General features: G+C 38.1%; 1 protein-coding gene and 1 long non-coding RNA gene across 4 annotated transcripts; one reads left to right on the forward strand and one right to left on the reverse strand.

The window, feature by feature from the left end:
• The first annotated feature begins 11 nt into the window (after positions 1-11).
• On the forward strand, positions 12-14,209 carry LOC310923699 (vacuolar protein sorting-associated protein 37A-like). 3 transcript variants are annotated; one of them, XM_083885626.1, is made up of 12 exons: positions 12-144; positions 3,565-3,639; positions 4,620-4,734; positions 5,609-5,709; positions 6,617-6,833; positions 7,838-7,908; positions 10,037-10,164; positions 10,256-10,314; positions 10,407-10,475; positions 12,414-12,557; positions 13,299-13,379; positions 13,570-14,209. In XM_083885626.1, exons 1-11 carry the CDS (start codon positions 20-22, stop codon positions 13,377-13,379), a joined length of 1,185 nt encoding a protein of 394 aa, XP_083741752.1. In that variant the 5' UTR covers positions 12-19; the 3' UTR covers positions 13,570-14,209. The 3 variants fall into 3 exon arrangements, with proteins under 3 accessions (XP_083741752.1, XP_083741754.1, XP_083741753.1); XM_083885628.1 differs by lacking the exon at positions 12-144 and adding an exon at positions 490-508; XM_083885627.1 differs by lacking the exon at positions 12-144 and adding an exon at positions 1,416-1,531.
• Positions 11,254-17,723, reverse strand: LOC310923700. Its single transcript, XR_014592679.1, has 3 exons — positions 16,743-17,723; positions 15,184-15,261; positions 11,254-11,821 (listed from the first exon to the last, which is right to left on the reverse strand). It is a non-coding gene; the product is annotated as an uncharacterized lncRNA (long non-coding RNA).
• Between the last annotated feature and the right edge of the window lie 2,563 nt (positions 17,724-20,286).

Below are 20,286 nucleotides of genomic sequence, written 5' to 3' on the forward strand. Positions count from 1 at the left end.
CGGTGCCGCCGCGCGCGCCATGAACTGGCTGTTCCCGCTGGCCAAGGGCGGCGCCGCCCCCGCCTCCGCCGCGCCGCCCGCGCGCACCGGCCTCCAGCAGCAGCGCCAGCGCCAGGTCGAGTCCCTGCGCGCCGCGCACGCCTCGTGAGTGCCCGCGGGGGGCGCGGGGGCGGCCGCGGGAGGGCCGCGCTGGGTCTGCCGTCCCGGGGCCGCGGTCGGGCCGCGCCGTGTCCGTAGCGTGACCGTAGCGTGTCGTGCGTCCCTGCGCGCGCACACCGGGACCGTGCGGCCCGGCCCGGCTGGGTCCTCCGGCCGTGTGGGTAAACAGGGCCCCGAGCCGGCGGCGCTGCGGCCCGGGCCGGCCCAACCCCGCGCTGTCCCGAGGCCGAGGGGTCCCGCCGGGCCGGAGTGCGGGGGGCAGGGGGATGTGGGGCTCCGGTGGGCTGGCAGGAAGAATTTGGAAACTGAAAGTCAAACTGACTGTCGGGACGCGTCCCCGCTGGCGCCGGTGTGGCCTGGCCGGGTGATCGGGCGTAGGTCGGCCTGTCGCTGGCCTGCCTGTCGTGGCAGGAAAGCCTGCTAGTGGGTTGGAATGTCTTCAAAGAGATGCGACTAGCTCTTGGGATAAAACTTCTCTGGAAGCGGCTTGTAATAGCGTAGTTTATTAAAGTTGAGACTAAAACAGAGCACCGAGGACTTGTGTGTCTCAGTGGCCTGCCAGCAGTGGCATAGTAGCCTGGCAGCCCTACTGGCTTTACAAACTAGTTTTCCTAGTGTTAGGTGCTACTTGCTAAAAACTGTCTGCTTCTTAGAAACTAGCTTTGTTTAGATGATCAGAAGAGGCTAGTCGTGTTTATTCCTGTTCAACATCCACAGTTTTTAAAGCAAAAATGTTCTGCTTTATCCTGAGGTACTCTGTCTTGGCAGTATGCTGCCCTGTTTTGCCTAGTCTTTTAAAACTCTTAACATTTTAAAAGGAGATCCACATTTCATACATTTGAAGTTACAGTTACAGTGAAGTAAGCATTCTACTGATACACAGCTTCCTAGGATTTCTGTAGAACTGGAAAGGTAGCTGCCTCCAAAATAACTCCGGAAAAGGACGGAGGATGTTTCCTGTCACATCAGACTGACACTAAGAGTGGAAGAGATATTAAATGCATTTCCAAGTTTAGTAACTGCAGATAGTTTGCATTCCTAGCATTTTGAATTATACACAGTCAGGAAACATGTATGATGGTATTCTTATTGTTGCTTGCATAAATTTAAGTCTGTTCAGAGCCAAGGTTCCTGTGGGCGTATAGGAGCTTAGTTAACTTAAAAGTTTTTGTTTGGCTGGCCTTACTTGGCCTTTTGTTTATACCCGCTTTTTTTTTTTATCTAGCAGTGAGATAGGTTCATCCCGAATTAAGTCTCCAAAAAGGGGATCAGTTTTTGTCAGTCAGCCTGCTGAAATGGTTTGCTACTGTTTGTGAAGGCACCAGCTCAAGCACAGGCAGAGAGGGAATGGATGCTGTATCCAAGAATTGAGGTGAGGGGTAGCTGCCCAAATACCGTTCATTTATGAGTATCATTGTTGCTCTTCACCAAAATGCTCAAAATTCTTGGTAAGGTGTAGTTAACTAATTCAAGTTTGGTTTGTGTTGTCTTAGGTCATAAAAACTCAGGTATGTGTGACCTTTATTTCAGAAAAGCAGCTAGCTTTCCTTTACACAGTCCCTCATAGGTTAGAAGCTTGAAATAAAACCTTTGCATTTAAAAAGAGTTTTCTTACATTTGCTGTTCTAGACAAAGTTAAGAATGTATAATTTTTCCAGTGTACTCATTCCCACTTAGGGAAGGGGCAACTAAGGTTATTAGTTCAAGGTTTTTCCTAAGCAGGGTTATAACCATGTGAACAATTCAATGAGAATCTGGCTTTCTTGTTCCTCACTCCCTGTCTTCATCTTCCTCCCCAGTTTCCAGAGCTTGTGCCCATGAGTGGAGCATAATTATATGCCCTTCTCCGAAGGAGTTTGTAGCAGGCTAATGAAGAGTGTGACAGATAATTACAGGACAGGAATGTGCATGAGAGGTTCCGGGGAGAATCCTTCAGTTAAGAATGAGAAGGTGCAGATAGTGATGTGTGGTGTAACGCAGTAGAACCCTTGATTTGAATTCTCATGTGCTGAAGATATTTGGTATTTTCTTCAAGCAGCATGTGATTTCACAGGGAAAGAGCAAATACTGAGTTGTCTATGAGAGAAATAAGATAGGATTGCAGAAAGCAAGATTCATAGCTGAGTTAGTGTCTTATTTGTTGCCCAAACTCCTGAAGACTTGGTCTTGAAGTCTTAAATTGTATGCCTCAGTAGTGCTTTGGAAGGACACAAAACACTGGCAAACTACTCTTAAAACACATTTGCAGGTAATATGTTTTGGGCTTCTTGAGAAAGGGCTTGTATGGAGTGTGCCTGGCAGTGGATGGAGGACCATTTCTGAAGCTGGATCAAAAGATGTTTTCTGGGAACACCCATCTGCCATTATTTGCCAGTGGAGCTGTGTTCTCTCCTCTGTATAGGGAAGCCTTAGGTGACAGAGGAGAGTATTATTAACCATGTGCAAGCAGAAAAAATACATGGAAGAGCAATCAGTCTGCATTTACAGTTTGTGTTGGTTCATTATAAGATGAAACTTATTTTCTGCCCTTCTGTCTTTTACTCTCGGCTTAGATATGTTCTTACTGTCTAGAAATTCTACTTCCAAGCTAAGACTTTGTCTCCACCTCCTCCACATTCTCTCGGATGCTCTCTTTTAAAACAGTCTTGCTGTGCATAGAAATTGTAAAATGCTTTGAGTATTGAAGTCAGCTTCCTATTAATGTAGCTCATGTCAAGATTTTTTCCCTCTGTAATTTGCCTGTTCCAGGAAAAACAAATTTGGATTCGGCCTTACCAGATTTTGTAAGGAGCATCAGTGCTTTCAGGAGGGCCTGGATCTTAAATGTCACTGTCATTGCTGAAAGTAGCTCTTCTCCAGATAGTTCTTGAAAGTACTTGTGCAAGTGCATTGAGCTTGATGCACATAATAAAAACTACTGTTAACTATTAGGCTAATCTACTAAGGAAGAATGCCTAGTCTAGTAAATGTTCTACATATTGATCTAAAGGCAGTGTTGCAGAGCAATACTTAGTTGTGAATCTGATATAATGCCTTGGCAAAGTAAATGTTTAATCAGATAAAATTCAGTATATTAAAAAAACACTGATGTGTTGTCTTAAATTAAGTCAGGGGAGAAAGATAAGTTCAGATTGTTGTCAGAAGAGTGCGCAATGTGATTTCTCCTACTATAGTTCCTTTGCTTGTGAGGATGTATGAGGTTTAAATGTTAAACTTTTTTTTTTGCTTTAATCTTAATATTCAATGTAGAATGCTGAAGACTATTAACTCATTCCAGCATTTGCAATTTTGTTCTTACAGGGCTTTTCAACTGAATACAAATGTCTGAGGTCATACTTGTTTCTTTCAGACTTTTAGCTGTTACAATGACCATGAAATGGATGCTAACAATTTCTTCTTTGACAGCATTGCAGAAATACAGAAAGATGTGGAATATCGACTGCCATTCACTGTAAACAACTTGACAATTAATATTAACATGTAAGTAGAGTCAGCGGTCTGTGCACATCTTGAAAATTTAAATTGCTTAAAAAAAAAAAAAAAAGACATGGTAGTAGAATATAAGAACAATAGAATTCCAGCTCATAATTAATTTCAAGAGCCATAACCTGGATTTGTATTAGTGATTATAGTGATTGGAGTGAAGTGGCTCTGTACAAGATACAGATGTTCAGCTGAGCGCAAAATCATATTTTGCTATTCTCAGTTCCTAAGATGACTCTGTGATTTTAGTTGAAGGTAATTAGGGGGAAATGCTTGAGGGTTTCTGATAGCTTTGATCCCTATCACTGACAATAAACTTGACTGGTAATTTACTAGTCTGCTGTAACTCCAGACTCTTACCCTGGTGAAGCTTCTGGATCATAACTTAAGTGATTTATTGTAACATTTCCTGTGAATTTACTTGGGGGGGATGCTTTTGCTCTGACAAATATTGTTAGTATACGGTTCACAAGTTTTACTTTGGCCTGCAGAGTTGGCCTGATATTCTTACAGATTGCATGGCATTGTATTTGTAGTAATAACACTTGTATTCAAAAATGTTGTTATGCTACAGCTTCTTTGTTGTCCATCATTTGGTCAGAGCATGTGCTAATAACACCAAGGCCATGGGTTTGGTGCCTGTATGGGCCATGAATATAAGAGCTGGACTCAGTGATCCTTGTAGGTCCCTTCCAGTTCAGAATATTCTGTGATCATTGCTCCTTTGTTATACTAAAATTTTGCCCAGTAAATGCTCTCTTCGGTTTTCTGGAATTCTGATGTTCCAATCTGTTGGACTAATTTTGTAACTGAATAATCATTTTGTGTGCTTCATTCATTGTAAATTTCTCCATAACTGTTCTCATGGAAAAGTGAGTTTATGTAATTAATAGTACTTTTTCTTTGCATAAGAAGCCTTCTAATGCAAACTTTATCATGGAATGACACTGTAGTAATAATTATTCTTGTATTTGCAGTTTGCTTCCACCTCAGTTTCCTCAGGAAAAACCAGTCATCAGTGTTTTCCCACCTGTGAGACATCATTTAATGGACAAGCAGGGAGTATATGTGACCGGTCCGTTAATAAGTAATGTACGTATAATTTGTGGCTTCACACAGATCTTTTGTTAATACCAGTTTTAATACATGTCATACTAGATTATTGTTAATACTCCTGGTAAAAAAGATTAGTATAGATTCTAATCTCTTTCAAACTGTATTTTGGGGACATGAAGGCAGAAATTCAGAAGTATTCCACATCCTTCTAGTTATACTTTTACTGATACCATTACTGATTTGAGTATTCCATATATCTAAAACTGTTTTAAGTTACAAAGGCTTAGAAAATTACTATCACTTTTTTTTGGTTATTATTAATTGCACAGTTCTTCCAACTACATTCCAGTGCATTCCAAATAAAGGAGAGGGATGCTTTAAGATGGTTTTGTAACATAGTTCTTTCGAGCCTAATCCTATTAGAATGGCGTCGAGGTTTTAGCTTGAATATTCAGGATTTTATTATGCTGTTCTTTTGTCAACAAGAATGTGTTATTTTTTCGGAGTGAATGGAGGTTTTGACTCCTTTCAGAATGCAGTTAATTCCTTTGTCCTCGGATATTTTAAATTTTTTTCTCTTCCTGTTGTTTGTACAAATGTAACTTGGTAACTAAAGTGGGATTTTTTGGTTGTTCAACAGAAGTGTGGTACTTCATTGACTCTGCACTGATAATGGAATATACAAAAGACTTTTAGTTTCTGTTCAGTTCTGGGTGGCTTTATCACTTTATTTGGTGCTTGTATGTACATGGTTTGGATTAGCTGGTGTGTCTGAAATAGCTTTTCAGCATTGTCACATGGGTGTAATAAACAATCAAGTTCAGCACTTGAACACTTCAATAATTTTGAAATTCTTGGATTCTAGACATCATTTATCTTCTTGATTGTGTTTTGTTTTGTGTTTTCCCAGTTTACAATGCATTCAGATCTTGGAAAAATTATTCAGAGTTTACTGGATGAGTTTTGGAAGAATCCTCCGGTTCTGGCTCCTAGCTCAACATCATTTCCATAGTAAGTTATCTAAACATAACAAATGGACCTATGTCTATTAATTTTTTAAAAAGAGACTAAAGCAATTATAAGGAGGGCAGGGACAGGAGTAAAGTAATGGATATATTGGAAGAGTTAGATTTCCTGTCCTTGCACAATTTCATGTGCATGCTTGATGTCCTGATTGTTATGAGAAGAGACACTAGATTTCATTGGAGTTACTGTATCAACAGGCCTGATGTAGCTTTATATCTGTTTTCTTGAAAAAGACATTTTTACACTATCAGATGAAATCTGGAATTTGCTGTAGCTCATGACCTGAGCAGTTGTGTTTTTTCATATTCTGTTCATAATGTCCCAGGCTTAGGGCAGCTGCTGTTGCACCATGTGCAGCAGAAATTGTGTGGTTTAAAGAGTTGTATTAAGTTCAAATTGTATCAGTACAACTGTGGTTCTCTTGGGTGACAGTAATACTAAGTTTAGATGTGCTGCAGTTGTGAATTTTAAAAAAAATCATTCATGTAATTTAGAAGTAATTTTGTGTGTGTTGCCCAAGCTAGTAAATGCTATACCATAAATAAGAAGTAATGGATGCCACAGATGCTTTTCTCACAGCTTCTCATGTGGAAACAATTTAAAATTACGCTGTCATAAATTTTTGAGAAGTAGTTTTATCGTAATTAAGAGTGTAAATGTATATGTGGCTGTTCTACAAAACTGCAGGTTAATAGAGCTCTATACTATATTGCAGTATTAGACAGACTTACTACATTGAAAGTAACTGAGAACAGAAAATGCAAAGTTCATGGCCACACGAATGAAAAGTCATTCTTATATCTTACGTGTGGTCTGGTAGTTATAATTCAAATGATAACAAATGTGCTTTAAGCAGTTGGTTGCTCATGGTTGTGGTTTTGTTTGTTTTTAGCCTTTTCAACAAACCAGCTGGAATGCCTCCTTTTGCTCCTCAGGGGTTTCCATTTCTCCCTCCATATCCACCTCAAGAAACAAACAGAACAATGGCAGCCATGCCCGTTTCTGAATCAGTTTCTTCAAGCTACACTACAGACAAGCCTGCTGCTCCTTCCTATGGCTTGATTGCTGATCTGCCACTGCCTGTTCCCACAGCAGAAGCGGTGCTTCAGGTCTGTGTGCTGAGTTTTGCTGCTTAAGTTGTCAGACACCGGCTCTAAGTTCCCCTAAGGGCACACAAGGCATTGCTGTAAATCTCAAGGAAGCCCTTGAGTGAGTGCACTTCATTGTTTTGTTGATGCTAGGGAAACAAAACAGTCATTCTGGCTTTGATGAAGAATTTTTTTAGAACTTAAAATCAGAGCAACAAGTTTGTCTGAGTTTCAATGAAACTAGTGTTATGCTAAAGATCTTTGATTAATAGGGGGTTTTGTGTTGGAGCTGCACTCCCCCATAATGCAGCTGTAGCTGTATTTCCAACCACAGAAAATGTTTTTTTCTTTCTTTCCTGCTCAGAACCTATTAGGTGAGGGCAATGTGCAATCTCAAGACTTTATATGTAGAGTTTTATCTTGTATTTTTATAGTCAAACTCCCTATTGCTGATGAACTCTGGAAGGAATTTTAGTTTTAATAAAACTTTTTTCTAAATGTTTAGTCTTTAATCAAATCATGTTTATAAAAATAAAAGGTTTTTTAGGCTTGGAAGGCACTTTTCTGGCTTTGTAGAATTTTAAGTTTTCTACATTCTGTGGAGACAGTTGTTTTTTCCTTGTCTAAAGCATTTCTTTTCTGAGGGATTAAAGCTTTAAAAACCACATGAAGGAGATCAAAATGTCAATCTCCTTCTCTGTTCTCACTTCCCTCAGTTTTACTTTTCCTGTGTATTTCCTCAGTCATCCAACATCCAACTGTTTTCAAATGAAGGACGTGGCAAAACAATTATTTTCCTTCAAAACTGAATCATCTTTTATTACATGCTACCACAAACATCTTCAAGCATTTTGTTGCACTGGTTGAGTTGTTTTCTGTTCAGAGATGAGTTCTACTGCTTCTTACTGCTCTTCCTGCTTTTCTTGTTGCCGGAAAATATTCATCTTCAGTTTTCGATTAATCAGGTTAGATATCAAGAAATTGCGCTTCAAAGACCTACTAAGCATTTCTAAACTTTGATTCAGGTTGGCCAGAATGGATTTACATACAAGATGCCTGATGTTCCTGATACCTTTCCAGAACTCTCAGAACTAAGGTAAAATTTCAGAAGGTAGCTGAACTTTCCATAGTTATTAAAAGGCAGTTACTGCTGGCCTGTATCAGATTTTTGTCAGAAGTCTGTACACATCACTGAAAGGGTTTTGGAGAAATTATAATTAGGAGAACTACCACATACTAAAATATTGGAATCAGAAAATAACCCTTCTTTGTATTCAAATGTGCTGCTTCTTTAGGGTTTTGTCGGCAGGAGCAATACTTGATTCAGCACCAGAAAAAAGAGTATTTTTTTTTTACTTTTTCTAACTATCAGTGTTATGCTGTTTTCTGAGGCCTTGCCAAGGACTTAATTTCTAGTAATGCAATAAACATAACTTTTGAAGGAGGAAATGGGACAACTGGAGGCTGGTTCAAATGTTAACATTCTCTTAAACTCCAAAGGACTGTAGTGCAAGGTAAATGGTGAACTGTTTTGTGAGCAGCTCAGCATGTTCAGGGGAGGCTAGGTTAGACAAATCCAGGTGGTAAATGTGCCAACTGTCCCAGTGCAAATCATTGCTACATCTCAATACTTTATACACAAATATTTTCATCACCTTGTCATTATTCAAACAAACTGTATCAGTTATTACTCCCAGCAGCTTGTTCAAATCTAATGAGACAGCTTCCAGGGTCACTTAGGTGGGATAGAATAGGTTACAAGTTCACTATAAACTTCTTCAGATCTCATATCTTTCTCGTGGTGTTGTAGTTAAGCAATTCAAAACTCTGTTCTTTAAACTGTTTTTTTTTTTCTCTTTTCCTTTGACACCTTTCAAAAACCCTGTTTAATTTAGCTGTCTTACCTTTTAAGTTCTAGCAGCATCCTTGTTGCATAACAGCAAGTTAAGATGTTTTGGCAGGAAGTGTAATTTGTTTAAACAAAACAGTCTAATCAAGCCTGGTCCTTTCAAGAAGACTGGTTTAAAATTCCATGATTCTTTTGTTGGTAGTTGAGTTGAATGACAGTGGTATTGCAGCTGTTCTGAATAGTTCTGTTCTGTATGGGTGGCATGGTTTTGGTAGCTGGGGGGCCTTTGAGTGGCCTTTGTGAGAAAGGGTCAGGAGCTGCCCATGTGCCAGGCACAGCTGGTTTGGTAGCAAACCCACTGCAGGACAACTGAGTCCATAAGTAAAGCAGGCACTGCCTCTGAAAGGCATTTTAGAAAGAGCAGAGGCAGTGAGGATTGAGGAGAGGAATAGGAAAGTGTGATAATCCTGCAAACACCAAGGTCAGAGAAGAAGGGGGAGAAGTAGGTGCACCAAGTGCCAAAGCAGTTATTTTCTGCAGCCTACAGAAGTTTTGGAAAAGACCACAGTAGAACAGGTATTTTAAAAATGTACCCTGTAGCCATGAGAGGACTATGCTGCAGCAGTTACCAGACTGCAGTCCAGAAAGGATTCCATATTGGAGCAGGCTGATATACCCTGAAGGAAACTGCAGCCGTGTATTACCCAGATTGGAATAGACTCTCCTGCCAGGAACTGATTGCAGTCTGTGGAGCAGGAGTGGTGAAGTGTGAGAAGGAAGGAGAAGCAGACATGAACTGTTAAAGACTGGCTGTTACACTTGCAATTCCCCCTTGCCCCAAGGAGCAGGAAGCAGGGGGAGGTAGTGTTGGAAATGAAGGAATGAAGTTGAGCTTGAGGAAAAATGGAGCGAAATGTTGTAGTTTTTGCCTTTCTTTCTCACTATCCAACTCTTACTGTAATTGACAGTAAATTCAGTGAAATTTTTTTGAGTGTGTTTTTTTGTGTGATCGTAATTGGTAAGTGATCTCATTTTTTTTATCACAACCCCTGAGATTCTCCTCCACAGCCTGTTGAGGGGGACTGAGAGAGCAGCTAAGTGGGCATCTGATAGCTGGACACAGTCAACCCACCACAGTAGCATTATGGAAAGTAAGGCTTGAAATGGGAGGTACTTTTTAACATGTTGCTTTTTAAAATCACTGCTGCATATAAGAGATTCCACAATCCAGGAGAAAGGGAAGAAATTACCTGTGGTCAAGTGTCATGTATTTGTAAAGTCCCAAAAAATGCCTCAGACTTTGGTAGAAATTAATTACTTTATGTGTGGTGTTTCCTGTTAGATTTAATTGTACTTTCCTTCTGTTTGAATACAGTATATCACAGCTGACCAGTATGAATGAGCAAGAGGAGGTGTTACTGGAACAGTTTGTGACTCTTCCACAACTGAAGCAAGTCATTTCTGATAGAGATGAGTTAGTGAAAAGCATTGAAGAGCTGGCAAGTAAGCTCTCAAAATGTTAACATGTGTGCCTGTGTTCTGTGAACTAAATCCTTTTTTTAAAAAAAGTAGTAATGGTGGTTTTATTTTCCAGAAAAAAACTTGCTGCTGGAGCCTAGTCTCGAGGCAAAAAGACAGGTGGTGTTGGATAAAGTAAGTGAATAGTAAAATCATCTTCAGAAGTATTAGTGGTAATATCTGGATTTTTTTCAAGGTGATAATGTTCTTTTTCTTCTTCCTTCCAGTATGAGCAACTCACACAAATGAAAGCAGCCTTTGAAAAAAAGATGCAAAGACAGCATGAACTTAGTGAGGTATAATTCCTATATGTCATCCTTTGAACACTTCAGTAAATCTGAAGTTTTGATTTGTATCTTTAACCATTAAGAATATTTTTGGTTAAACTCTCATTAAATATGAAGTAGATTAAGTACTTCATCAAGTATGAAAAAAATGGGGTGATGTACCAAAAAGTTGAAAGCAAAACAATGGGGTTTTTGGTTGGGTTTTTGTTTTTTACTGCTACAAGAGAAGCAAAGTTGGAAGAAAAGAGGGATGCGCATCTAGAGCTGTTTAGTACAGTCCTGGTCCAAACCAGTTTTAAAAATAGAACAATTTTTAAAGAAGGCTTGTTTAATTAATGGTACTCATTTAACATAATGAGCTTGTAAAACTGTACCAGATGAAAGTGCTCAATAACTTCAGGATCTTGAATTCTGCAATTCACTGGGAATGCTTACTTCAGGCAATACGTTGTATGTGCTGTCAAATCTTGCACATTCTACAGCGCAGATAGGGGAGAAAGTTATTACTTGAGAAAGAATTGGAGAAAAATAATAATTTCTTGGTATGTTTACCAGGGTACTCATTAGAAGATGTAATTCTAATAAACCACTTTCTGCACTAAAATCTTAATCATTTGCAAGACTCGTCACCTGAGAATGCAACAGTCTATCAAATGAGCATAAATTAGTACCTGAATTTCAGAATGCCCTCAAAAATAACAAAATTCAAAATAATAAAAACGAGGTAAAAAAGTTTTGTGATGGCAAACCAAATGATTTCATAGGTGGTCTAAATGTGTTCATTGTTTCCTCACTTGAAAATCAGAATACTGTGATTCCTACTGCCTCCTTTGACTTTAAAGTGGGCAGAGGCAGTTGACATAGATAAACCTCCTATTTTTGCAAGAAACCACTTAAGAATAAGACATAATATCCCACTGCTGTACTCCTTTTTCTTTTTTCTAAGTTAGATTTGTTGATTCAATTTAATGATGGATAGGAGCCTGAGAGTTGAGGAGTAGCAGCTGAATTTTTCTGCTTTTTTCCCATATATGCTATATCATGTATTGATGTTTGCTGTGTGCTGCATGGTATCTCCTGCTCTCTTTCCTTCAAATTTCCAGAAAAGTAATTTTACTTGTACTGTGAGTGAATTTTAGTCATCTTTTATTAGAGCAAACTCTCCATATTTTGTACAAGATTAATTTAACAGGAAATTTTTGATTACATTAAGGTTTTAAAGTACATAAATAAAAGATATTTCACGGGGTAGATGAAGGTTAGGCCAAGCATCTAAAATCTATAAATACCTTAATTTTGCAGTTCTGGCTCTGTACAGACTCCTACTGGATGTGAATCATGTCCTGATTAACTGCCTAGATATGTTTGAGAAAAAATAATGAAATTGTATGCAATAAACAGAAGTAAGGTTTGAGGTTTATAACAACAGAAAAATGAGTGTACTGATTTAGATTAGCAGCCCATCTACTTCCCGAGTAAATGCCTTCTGCTTTCCTGTCTTCTCCACAATCATTTCAAGGGTATTTAAAAGCTGAACAGTAAGTGCATTTTTACCTTTTTATACTTCTCAGGTTAACTGATTTTCAAAAGTAGACCCTATTTATTGATAACACTTGAAATGTTAGTTCTATTCAAAAATTATGCACTTGAGAACTTGTCAGATTTCCAAGCTGGATGCTTTCTACAGTGTAGGGTAAAAGTTGAAAAATTTTATTCGCTTGTGTGAATGACTGTGTATCAAGACCTAAACACTTTTCTCCATTGAATTCTTTCTAGTTTAGCAACCTGTGCTGTAACTTGGAGATGGTACTTCCTCTGGTTACTTAGGCTTTTATGTAATAAAAGTGCTCTATCCACAAATTCCATATTTATATAGTCATTTGTCTTCTTGGAAATGTATGCTTTAATGGACAGGTTAATATTACATTGGACTTTTTATTTTCTTAGAGTTGCAGTCCAAGTGCTCTGCAGGCCAGACTTAAAGTAGCTGCTCATGAAGCTGAAGAGGAGTCTGACACTATTGCAGAAGACTTCTTGGAAGGCAAAACAGAGATAGATGACTTTCTTAGCAGTTTCATGGAAAAGAGAACGGTATGTAATATATAAATAGTTGTATTTCTAGACATGTACAACACATAGTGAATAAATTTAGGACTTTTTTTAAGATTTTGAGCAGTTCTGTGATGCAGAACAGTGATTTAGTGAGCTTTGACGGAAGAAAAAAGTATCCTTAAATGGCTTCAGTCTATTTAAACTATAATCTGCATTTCAAAGGCACATACTTTTAATTTGGGAGTGCAAAGGTCTCCTGCATTAATTAGACTCTGTGTGTTGTTGCAGATATTTTTGTGCCAATTTCTTCTATATCTTGTATAGATAATAGGGGAAGATAGCCACATTATAAATTTCAAATTTGGAAGGTTGACATAAACTAACATGTTGCATTAAACAACCCTAACATTTAATTTATTAAACCTATAAAACAAATTCTGTTGATGGTATCATCAAATAAGTAACTGAGGTTCGAAAACCACCATTCTTGCTCATGCGGTGACAAAAGTAACTTACCAAGTAGGGTACCTTTCCTTAAAGATGCTCAATAAATGCATTTTGTAACATTAAAAACAAGCCTCTTTTGTAAGCAATTTTGGATAGAATAATGTTATATCAATGTAGACCATTGTTCAACCTGAAGCTTGGAAGGGATGTAAGTCAGGCGGGTTTTCTTTCTTTAAAGAGAGCCTGTAAAATAGCTAATGCATTATAAAAAAGTGCAGCATGAATTATAAAAATCTGCATTTAAAATTCAGTCTCGTGTGTCTTGTTTCATAGCTCTGCCACTGCAGACGAGCCAAAGAGGAAAAACTTCAACAGGCAATAGCAATGCACAGCCAATTTCATGCTCCGCTATAGGTAAACTTGGTTTATTAAACAATTTACCTTATTGTTCCCACCTGGTAACTGCAAATGGATTTGTTACAGTGTTTAGTGTTTTAATAACACTTCCTGTGGAAATCAAGTATGTTCTGCATCTTGTACTTGTATTTAAAATATAACTTCTGGAGAAATTAAAATATCTAATTATGGAAATTTGTCTTTACAGACTTCCTGCAAACTACACCTGCCAAGAGAACGAATGAAAAACTCAATAAAGCACACTTTTTAATAACTATTATTTGCAAATAAGCATTTCATCTTATCTGGTTGTATTTATAGAAGAGATTGTATACAGAGTTGGGATGGTTTTTGTACAAATTAGAATGTCTCTTTCTATTCTCATTGTACTCAAAAATCCTTCTATTGCAAATATTTGCATTAATTTCTTGTATTTATTGTTGATAGTTATAATATTATAAGTTCCCTGCTGCTATACTCCATTATTCAGAGATTAAATATCTAAACATGTAATTTTGACTAGCTTTTTACATTTTTATAAAAACATAATTCATATCTTTTGTATTTTGAACTTTAACCATAGATTTGGCTTAATCTGTGGAAGACTTTAAGTGTTGATAGGACTTTGGAAACTAAAGAAGTTCTTAATGGAGATTGACAGTGGATTCACAAGCCGTCTTTTCTTGAAGCCAAAATATTAAAGAACAAGTTTTTTTACTTCTAAATAATAATAGAAAACTAAGTATAGCTTGTATTGTGTTTTGGATAAATAGATTGGGGATTAAGCAAAGGATGTGTTGGAACAAATTATATTGGAATCAAAATAGAATAAATGATATCTGCATAGATTTGGTATGTTGCTTAGTAGCACTGATGCACTGATTTCAAGAGTGGCTTGGTACCTACCACTAATTAAACACAATTTTCATCTAACAATTTCATTTTCTTTTTCTTTGTTCATAAAGGAATAATAATCAGGTCACCTTCCCGTTTCTGTTTTATGCAATATAAATGTGTTCATCCTGTGAGGAGCTCAGAAACACTTTACAAAAACTAGTTCTGAAGTTCTTTGGAAAACAGTTATTTTTTCCTAATTTTAAGAAGCAAAAAACTAATTCATTTGGAGTTGCATAGTGTCATGGGATAAGGCAAGTGATCGAATTTGGAAGTGAAACCTAATTCTGCACTTTAATTAATGAATCTTGCCTCTGGTAAGCTGACAGTTTTGGGATGGGAGCATATCTGGTGAAAATGGACAGGATACAATGTTCTGTAGGAGAAAAATGCAGCCCCTAAATACATGCATCTATCTTCTCTTGCTATTGCAAGAAGACACATTCTTAAACCTTCTCAATGCATTAGGTTTTCATTAGACAGTCAAGGAGGAAGTAGGAGTAGAAGGAATTGTACAGTTTTGAGAGTTAAATAGGATAAAGTGCTGATTAAGTAATGTATCAGAAATCCTGCTTCTTTCTTGTCAGGAAGCAGTCTGGAGATAAACCTCTTAGCCAAGACTCTACCTCTCTGTTACCTAGATAAGATCACAGAACATGGCAGGTTCGAGTCTCAAACTACAGTCCAAGCATATGCTTTTCTTTATCACTGATCTTCAGTCCTAAATTTGATATTCTTCCAGCAAAATGTGATATTTCTTCTGAATGGAGAAAAGTGAGTGAGGAAAATCATATAAGTGCAAGAAGTCTGTTCCACAGGCTAGTGGGTCTTCAGTCTCAGCCCTGCCATTTGTTACAGTTGTGTGATTGTCCTAAGCTGTTGCTTTTCAGGGTGAGTAAACCATTCACTGGTATTTTATAGGACTTACTTTAAAGCTGATCCAAATTCTGAGATTAGATGTCCCAAGAAAATAGATCTGTGGTCCAAGTCAAAGATACTTAGGTGTCTGAAAAAGAAATCAGCACTTTGTAAGTGGAGTGGTTAAGCAATAATTTTAGAGGATCTTATTCCAAAAATGTGCTGCTTGTATATTGACATAGCACTCGTGCTAATGTGCTAACTAAAGCCTTAGATTATGTAAGCATCCAAGTGGTTCTGAACTTGTGTCTATGAGTAGTGTGATTTCTGCAGCTCTTGAGAAGAGTTAAATATAAGTCATCACTGTTACCTTCTTGGCAAAATCCCATCTATTTTTGTGCTGAGTTGTTGTTTCTGATCCCTTTCTGAGGATCTAATTAACACTCAAGACTACACACAATTCTGTACAGAGCTGTTTTTTTTATTGTTGTTTCTTGTGAACAGAGAAAGGCATGGATGACCCGACACCTGATGTTCGTGCTGTATTGGGCTAGTATCTTCTTTATACATTTTGTAACAGCATGGGAGGACAGGTTTCTGTTCTCATCTGCCAGGTATTATGGTGCTTTGCTGTCACTGAACACTTTAGCCAGGTCATCTTCAGGGAATTTGCTAATACAAGTTCTGAACACCAGCTTTTCCTCTTACGTTACTTTTGTGAGGAGATTTTCCAGTTGACAACTTCTCCATGGAGTCTGTCTGATGGTAGTGGAGTAGAATCTACAAGAAAATGTCACTGTTCAACTTCAGTGTTTGTTGTTCAGGAATTTGAAAGTTAAGTTCTCTTTTCTCCCTTTCTGTTCTGATACCATTGTTACTATTCTTTGGATATTTTTCCCTTTTGTTGAGCCCCTTCTGCAGTCAAAACCCCATCCTCTGGAGAAGAAGCACAGATGTCTGTATCCAGTGATGGTGTATACTGGATTAGCTGCAGAAATGCTGTCACGTCCAAGAATGTCCAGACTGTTTCTGGTCTTTAAGGGCCAATGTGCTGCTGGTTGGGGTGGTTTTTGAGGGGGTTGTTGTTTTATTTTTCTTTTCTTTTAGTCCTACACTGGTTGTGCCTTCCCTGATCTACTTTCCAGAAGACTAGGTAGAACACTGATAACACTCTATCAGAGTTAGGGGTTTTTGCTTCTAGCATGCTGGTAGTTCACTGTTAAACACATTCTTTACCTCACTTTTTGCTGAAATACAGAGGGTGGATTAAAATCCGGTTTCCCATAAAGGCCAAGCTGTTAGATGTATATTCTAAAGAGTTTTGAAATATGTCAAATGAACTTTAAAGCAATCTGGAATGACATGCTATGTACAGTGACATGTTTCTTGGGAGCTTTGCACAATGTCATGGTCAGGTGTTCTCCCAGTGGGAAAGTCAACTCAGTGAACAAGAAATAGAAGAGTAAGAAGATGGCTCTGGCTCTAATATTGCAGTAGTTTGGTGGGGGAGGAGGGGGGGGGGGGGGAGTGTACATTCTGTGTTGTAACTGCTAATCTGGGGTTTACCTAATTTTAATACCTGATCTTACTTCTAAATCACAGGATGGGTCAGATTGGAAAGGTCCATACCTTGGTCTTTTTGTCAAACCTCCCTGCTCAAGCAGGGTCGTCCTAGAGCACATGGGACAAGATTGTGTCTAGATGGTTCTTGAGTATCTCCAGTGAGGGAGACTCCACAGCCTGTCTGGGGAACTTGTTTCAGTGCTCAGTCACCCACACAGTAAAGACCTTTGTCATAATCAGGTGGAACTTCCTGGGCATCAGTTTCTGCCATTTGCCTCTTGTGATATTGTTCTGCACCACCTAGAAAAGCCTGGCTCCATCCTTTTGACAACTTTTCCTTCAGATACTTAAGAGATATTGATGGGGTCCCCTCTCAGTTTTTGCCAGCCTAAACAGCTCCCTCAGCCTCTTCGCCTGAGTGAGGTGTTCCACTCATCTTTGTTGTCCTCTGCTGGACCCACTCCAGGAGCTCCATGTCTTCCTTTTTCTGAGGAACCCAAAACTATTCTTCCCCAGGTGCAGGGCCCTGCATTTGCCCTTTGTTGAATTTCAGAAAGTTCCTCTGCCGATCCCTCCACTCCATCGAGATTCTTCTGAAGGGCTGCACAGCACTCTGGGGTATTGGCTGCTCCTCTCAGCTTTGTGTCATCAGTGAACTTGCTGAGGAGTCAGTATGCCAGCCATCACTGCAAACAAGAGACTGTGATAAAGTCAGTTCTAAGCAGTATGTACTATAATTCTGTTGTTTGCTCTTTATACTCAAGCATCTTTGCCATTTAGGACCTGGACCAAATGCGGAAGGTAGAAATCTTACAGTTTTATACATGTCCAAGTTCTAACTCCTCCCTTCAAATACTAGAATAAATTTTTGTAAAACAGAGATTTAAGAGACCTTCAGGTAAAACTCAGTTAAAACTCTGGCAACAAAGTCAAGTATCACAGCCTTAATTATTTTGAACAGTAAATACTGTAATGTGTTAAAAATAAAGGCTTTAGTATTTTAATATATCTTGTATTCATCTAACTTACAGTTAGACATTGCAGGACTTTTTGAGGGGATACAGAATTGTGTTCTAAGCGGATGCAGTACAATACTCAAACTTTTTATCTACATGTGCAGTGGTTTGAGCTTTTCCTGTTTAACCGTTTCAACAGCAGTAATTCTTGGAGCTACCTTCACTAAAATGGGTTTTAAAAACCTGTATTGCATCTATGGCTTTTGAAAATGCCTTGTTTTAGTCAGATACCTGTAGACATCACATTTCTATGCAGTAATAAGCTATAAAGAGAGCCTATATTTCAATAATAATAGAATACCTCAGCATAAATAACCGTGTTTTATAGTCCTCAGAAAGGGAGTAAATTCATCTGAATAACCTTAGCAACAGACTTAGTCCTTGCCTGAATTCAGTTGTGTTTCTGATGGACCTATGAAGCTTCATTAGCTTCTTTACAATAATTATTTATATTACAAGACTAGTACATTTTATTTTAACATTTAACATGATTTGAATTGCTGGTTACAGGTGTTTTACTGGCAATTTAAATAATAAAAGTAAATTTGAATGTTTATTTTATCTTCTTTTCATCGCACTCTTGCACCCTCTGAATTGAGGGTTTGCAGTACACTTGGCTCTAGATTTTTGGCATATTTTCATGTGTCTTAGTACCGTCATAAGTTGACCTGCTTCAAGCTCACCCAGCACATGTTCCTCCCTTCCCAGATGAATTGTCAGCTACTTACCTGTCCTTGGAGGATTTTTCAGTCGCTGTGGTGTTTACCTGTCCCTGCACTACAGTGTAAGGGTGACCAGCCAACCTAAAAGTTGCACTCAGCCTTCAGCCTGCACCCAGAAGCAGTCCCTGGCCTTGGCTGTATTTGTGATGTTCTTGAGAACTCTTGTCTGCAGATCAGGGCAGTGTCCAGATAAAATCATTAAGTTAGCTGGTCAATAGTAATGGCATTCTTACTTTCATTGCAGAGGCTGTCCCCACTTTGTTGCTGTGATTTAATTGTTGGTTTGTGTCATTAAATATCTTTCACGCTGTGAACCCGTGCTGTGGCTTGCCTGTGTCTTCAAAGAACAGGTTCCCTGCCTTACTTGCTGATTTTACAAAGAGCTTTCCTTCCCTGCCTTCCTCCTTTTACTTTCTGTTTCTGCTTTTTTATTTTTAATGATATTGTGTTGTTGTGCCCTCCAACTAATTAATTTTATTTCTCAGCTTTTTAGAATCCATTACCAGTTTATCACATTTGTTTCTTGTATAGAGTTACCAATAAAAGCAGCCAGCAAATAGTTTTTCTTCTGTGCTTCAGATGATGATCTTTTGAAAAGAAGGCTTCAGCTGTTTGATCCCACTGCCTTCACTGTGCCTTAGAGGCACATTCTGATAGTAAAGAGCAGCCTGAACTTAGTGATTCAGTTTAGTTACATTCATCTGTGTCCTATTTCAAATTACAGTGCATTTATTGCAGTGGGCCAAATTTGCAAAGATTTGCAGCAAGGATACAAGAAAACAATGTAGTTAATAAAGAAGTCTTTTCGTATTTTTTCTTTTTTTCTTCCCTAAAAAAAAATACAGGGATATAACATGCCCCCATATAATTAACACAATTGATGAGAGTCTCAGGTTTTTTAGTTATCTGTTGTAGATTCCTCACAACTCTTAACTACTGGATTCAAGTACCAGAGTAGGGAAGATATAAGAATCCCTTGATCTCAGTGACAAAGTGACTCTAGATAAATGAAGAAATCTATCACAAAAATCAGGAAAGCAATCCTGTTTCATTCTCTGGTGTGAAATAACATTTAAGAACACCTAAGTGTTTATTTGAAGGTGTTTCTCATTAGCCTGATAATGCCACAAATACATACAGTAATGGAAGCAGTAGCAGTTAATGCAAAATTCCAAGGACTAAAAGACATGTCACAGAGGGCTGCTAAGTGAAGGCTTAATATAGAAGATGTTAGTACGTTAATATTTTAATTGCAAAGCCAGTTACAACGAGTTGCATAAGCAACACCAACACAGTGCTTTGAATTTACATATCTTGCTCTTCTGCATTTATTTCTAGACATGTCTAGTTGTACACAGTATCATCATATACAATTTTACATTTTAAAGATGTACAATAACATTGCCCATTTTCAAAAGATTTTTTTAGCAGAATATTTGAGTGTTTTCTTTTCATTGCTGACTTTGCAGCATGTTTCTTTATTTGAGAAAATCCATTCAAAGTTTCCTTTAATGCCATAAAGTTTACAGGGTATGTTTAAAATACAAAACACTTTTTAAAGTGCAGTTAAAATCAGGGGTTTAATTTAATACAGATTCATAAAGATTAAAAACCACAAGGCTAGATTCTCAACAGAATATAATTTATAGTTGTTTTTATTTGAATTGAGCTATAGTGATTTATCAAATTGAGGATCTGGCCTTTCCAATATAACATTAGGATAAACCTTGCTATTAAGTATTATTTGTTCAAAGACAGCAACTCCCTTCAGAGGATAGTAATAATACTGAAGTTTACCTATTCACTTTTAATAACATGTTTACAGAACAGAATAAAAAGCCATTCCAGAAAAGCAGACTGAATAATAAAATC

Source organism: Zosterops lateralis (genome assembly GCF_965231275.1).
Source record: "Zosterops lateralis genome assembly, contig: HAP1_HAP1_SCAFFOLD_213, whole genome shotgun sequence".
Taxonomy (NCBI): Eukaryota; Metazoa; Chordata; class Aves; order Passeriformes; family Zosteropidae; genus Zosterops; species Zosterops lateralis.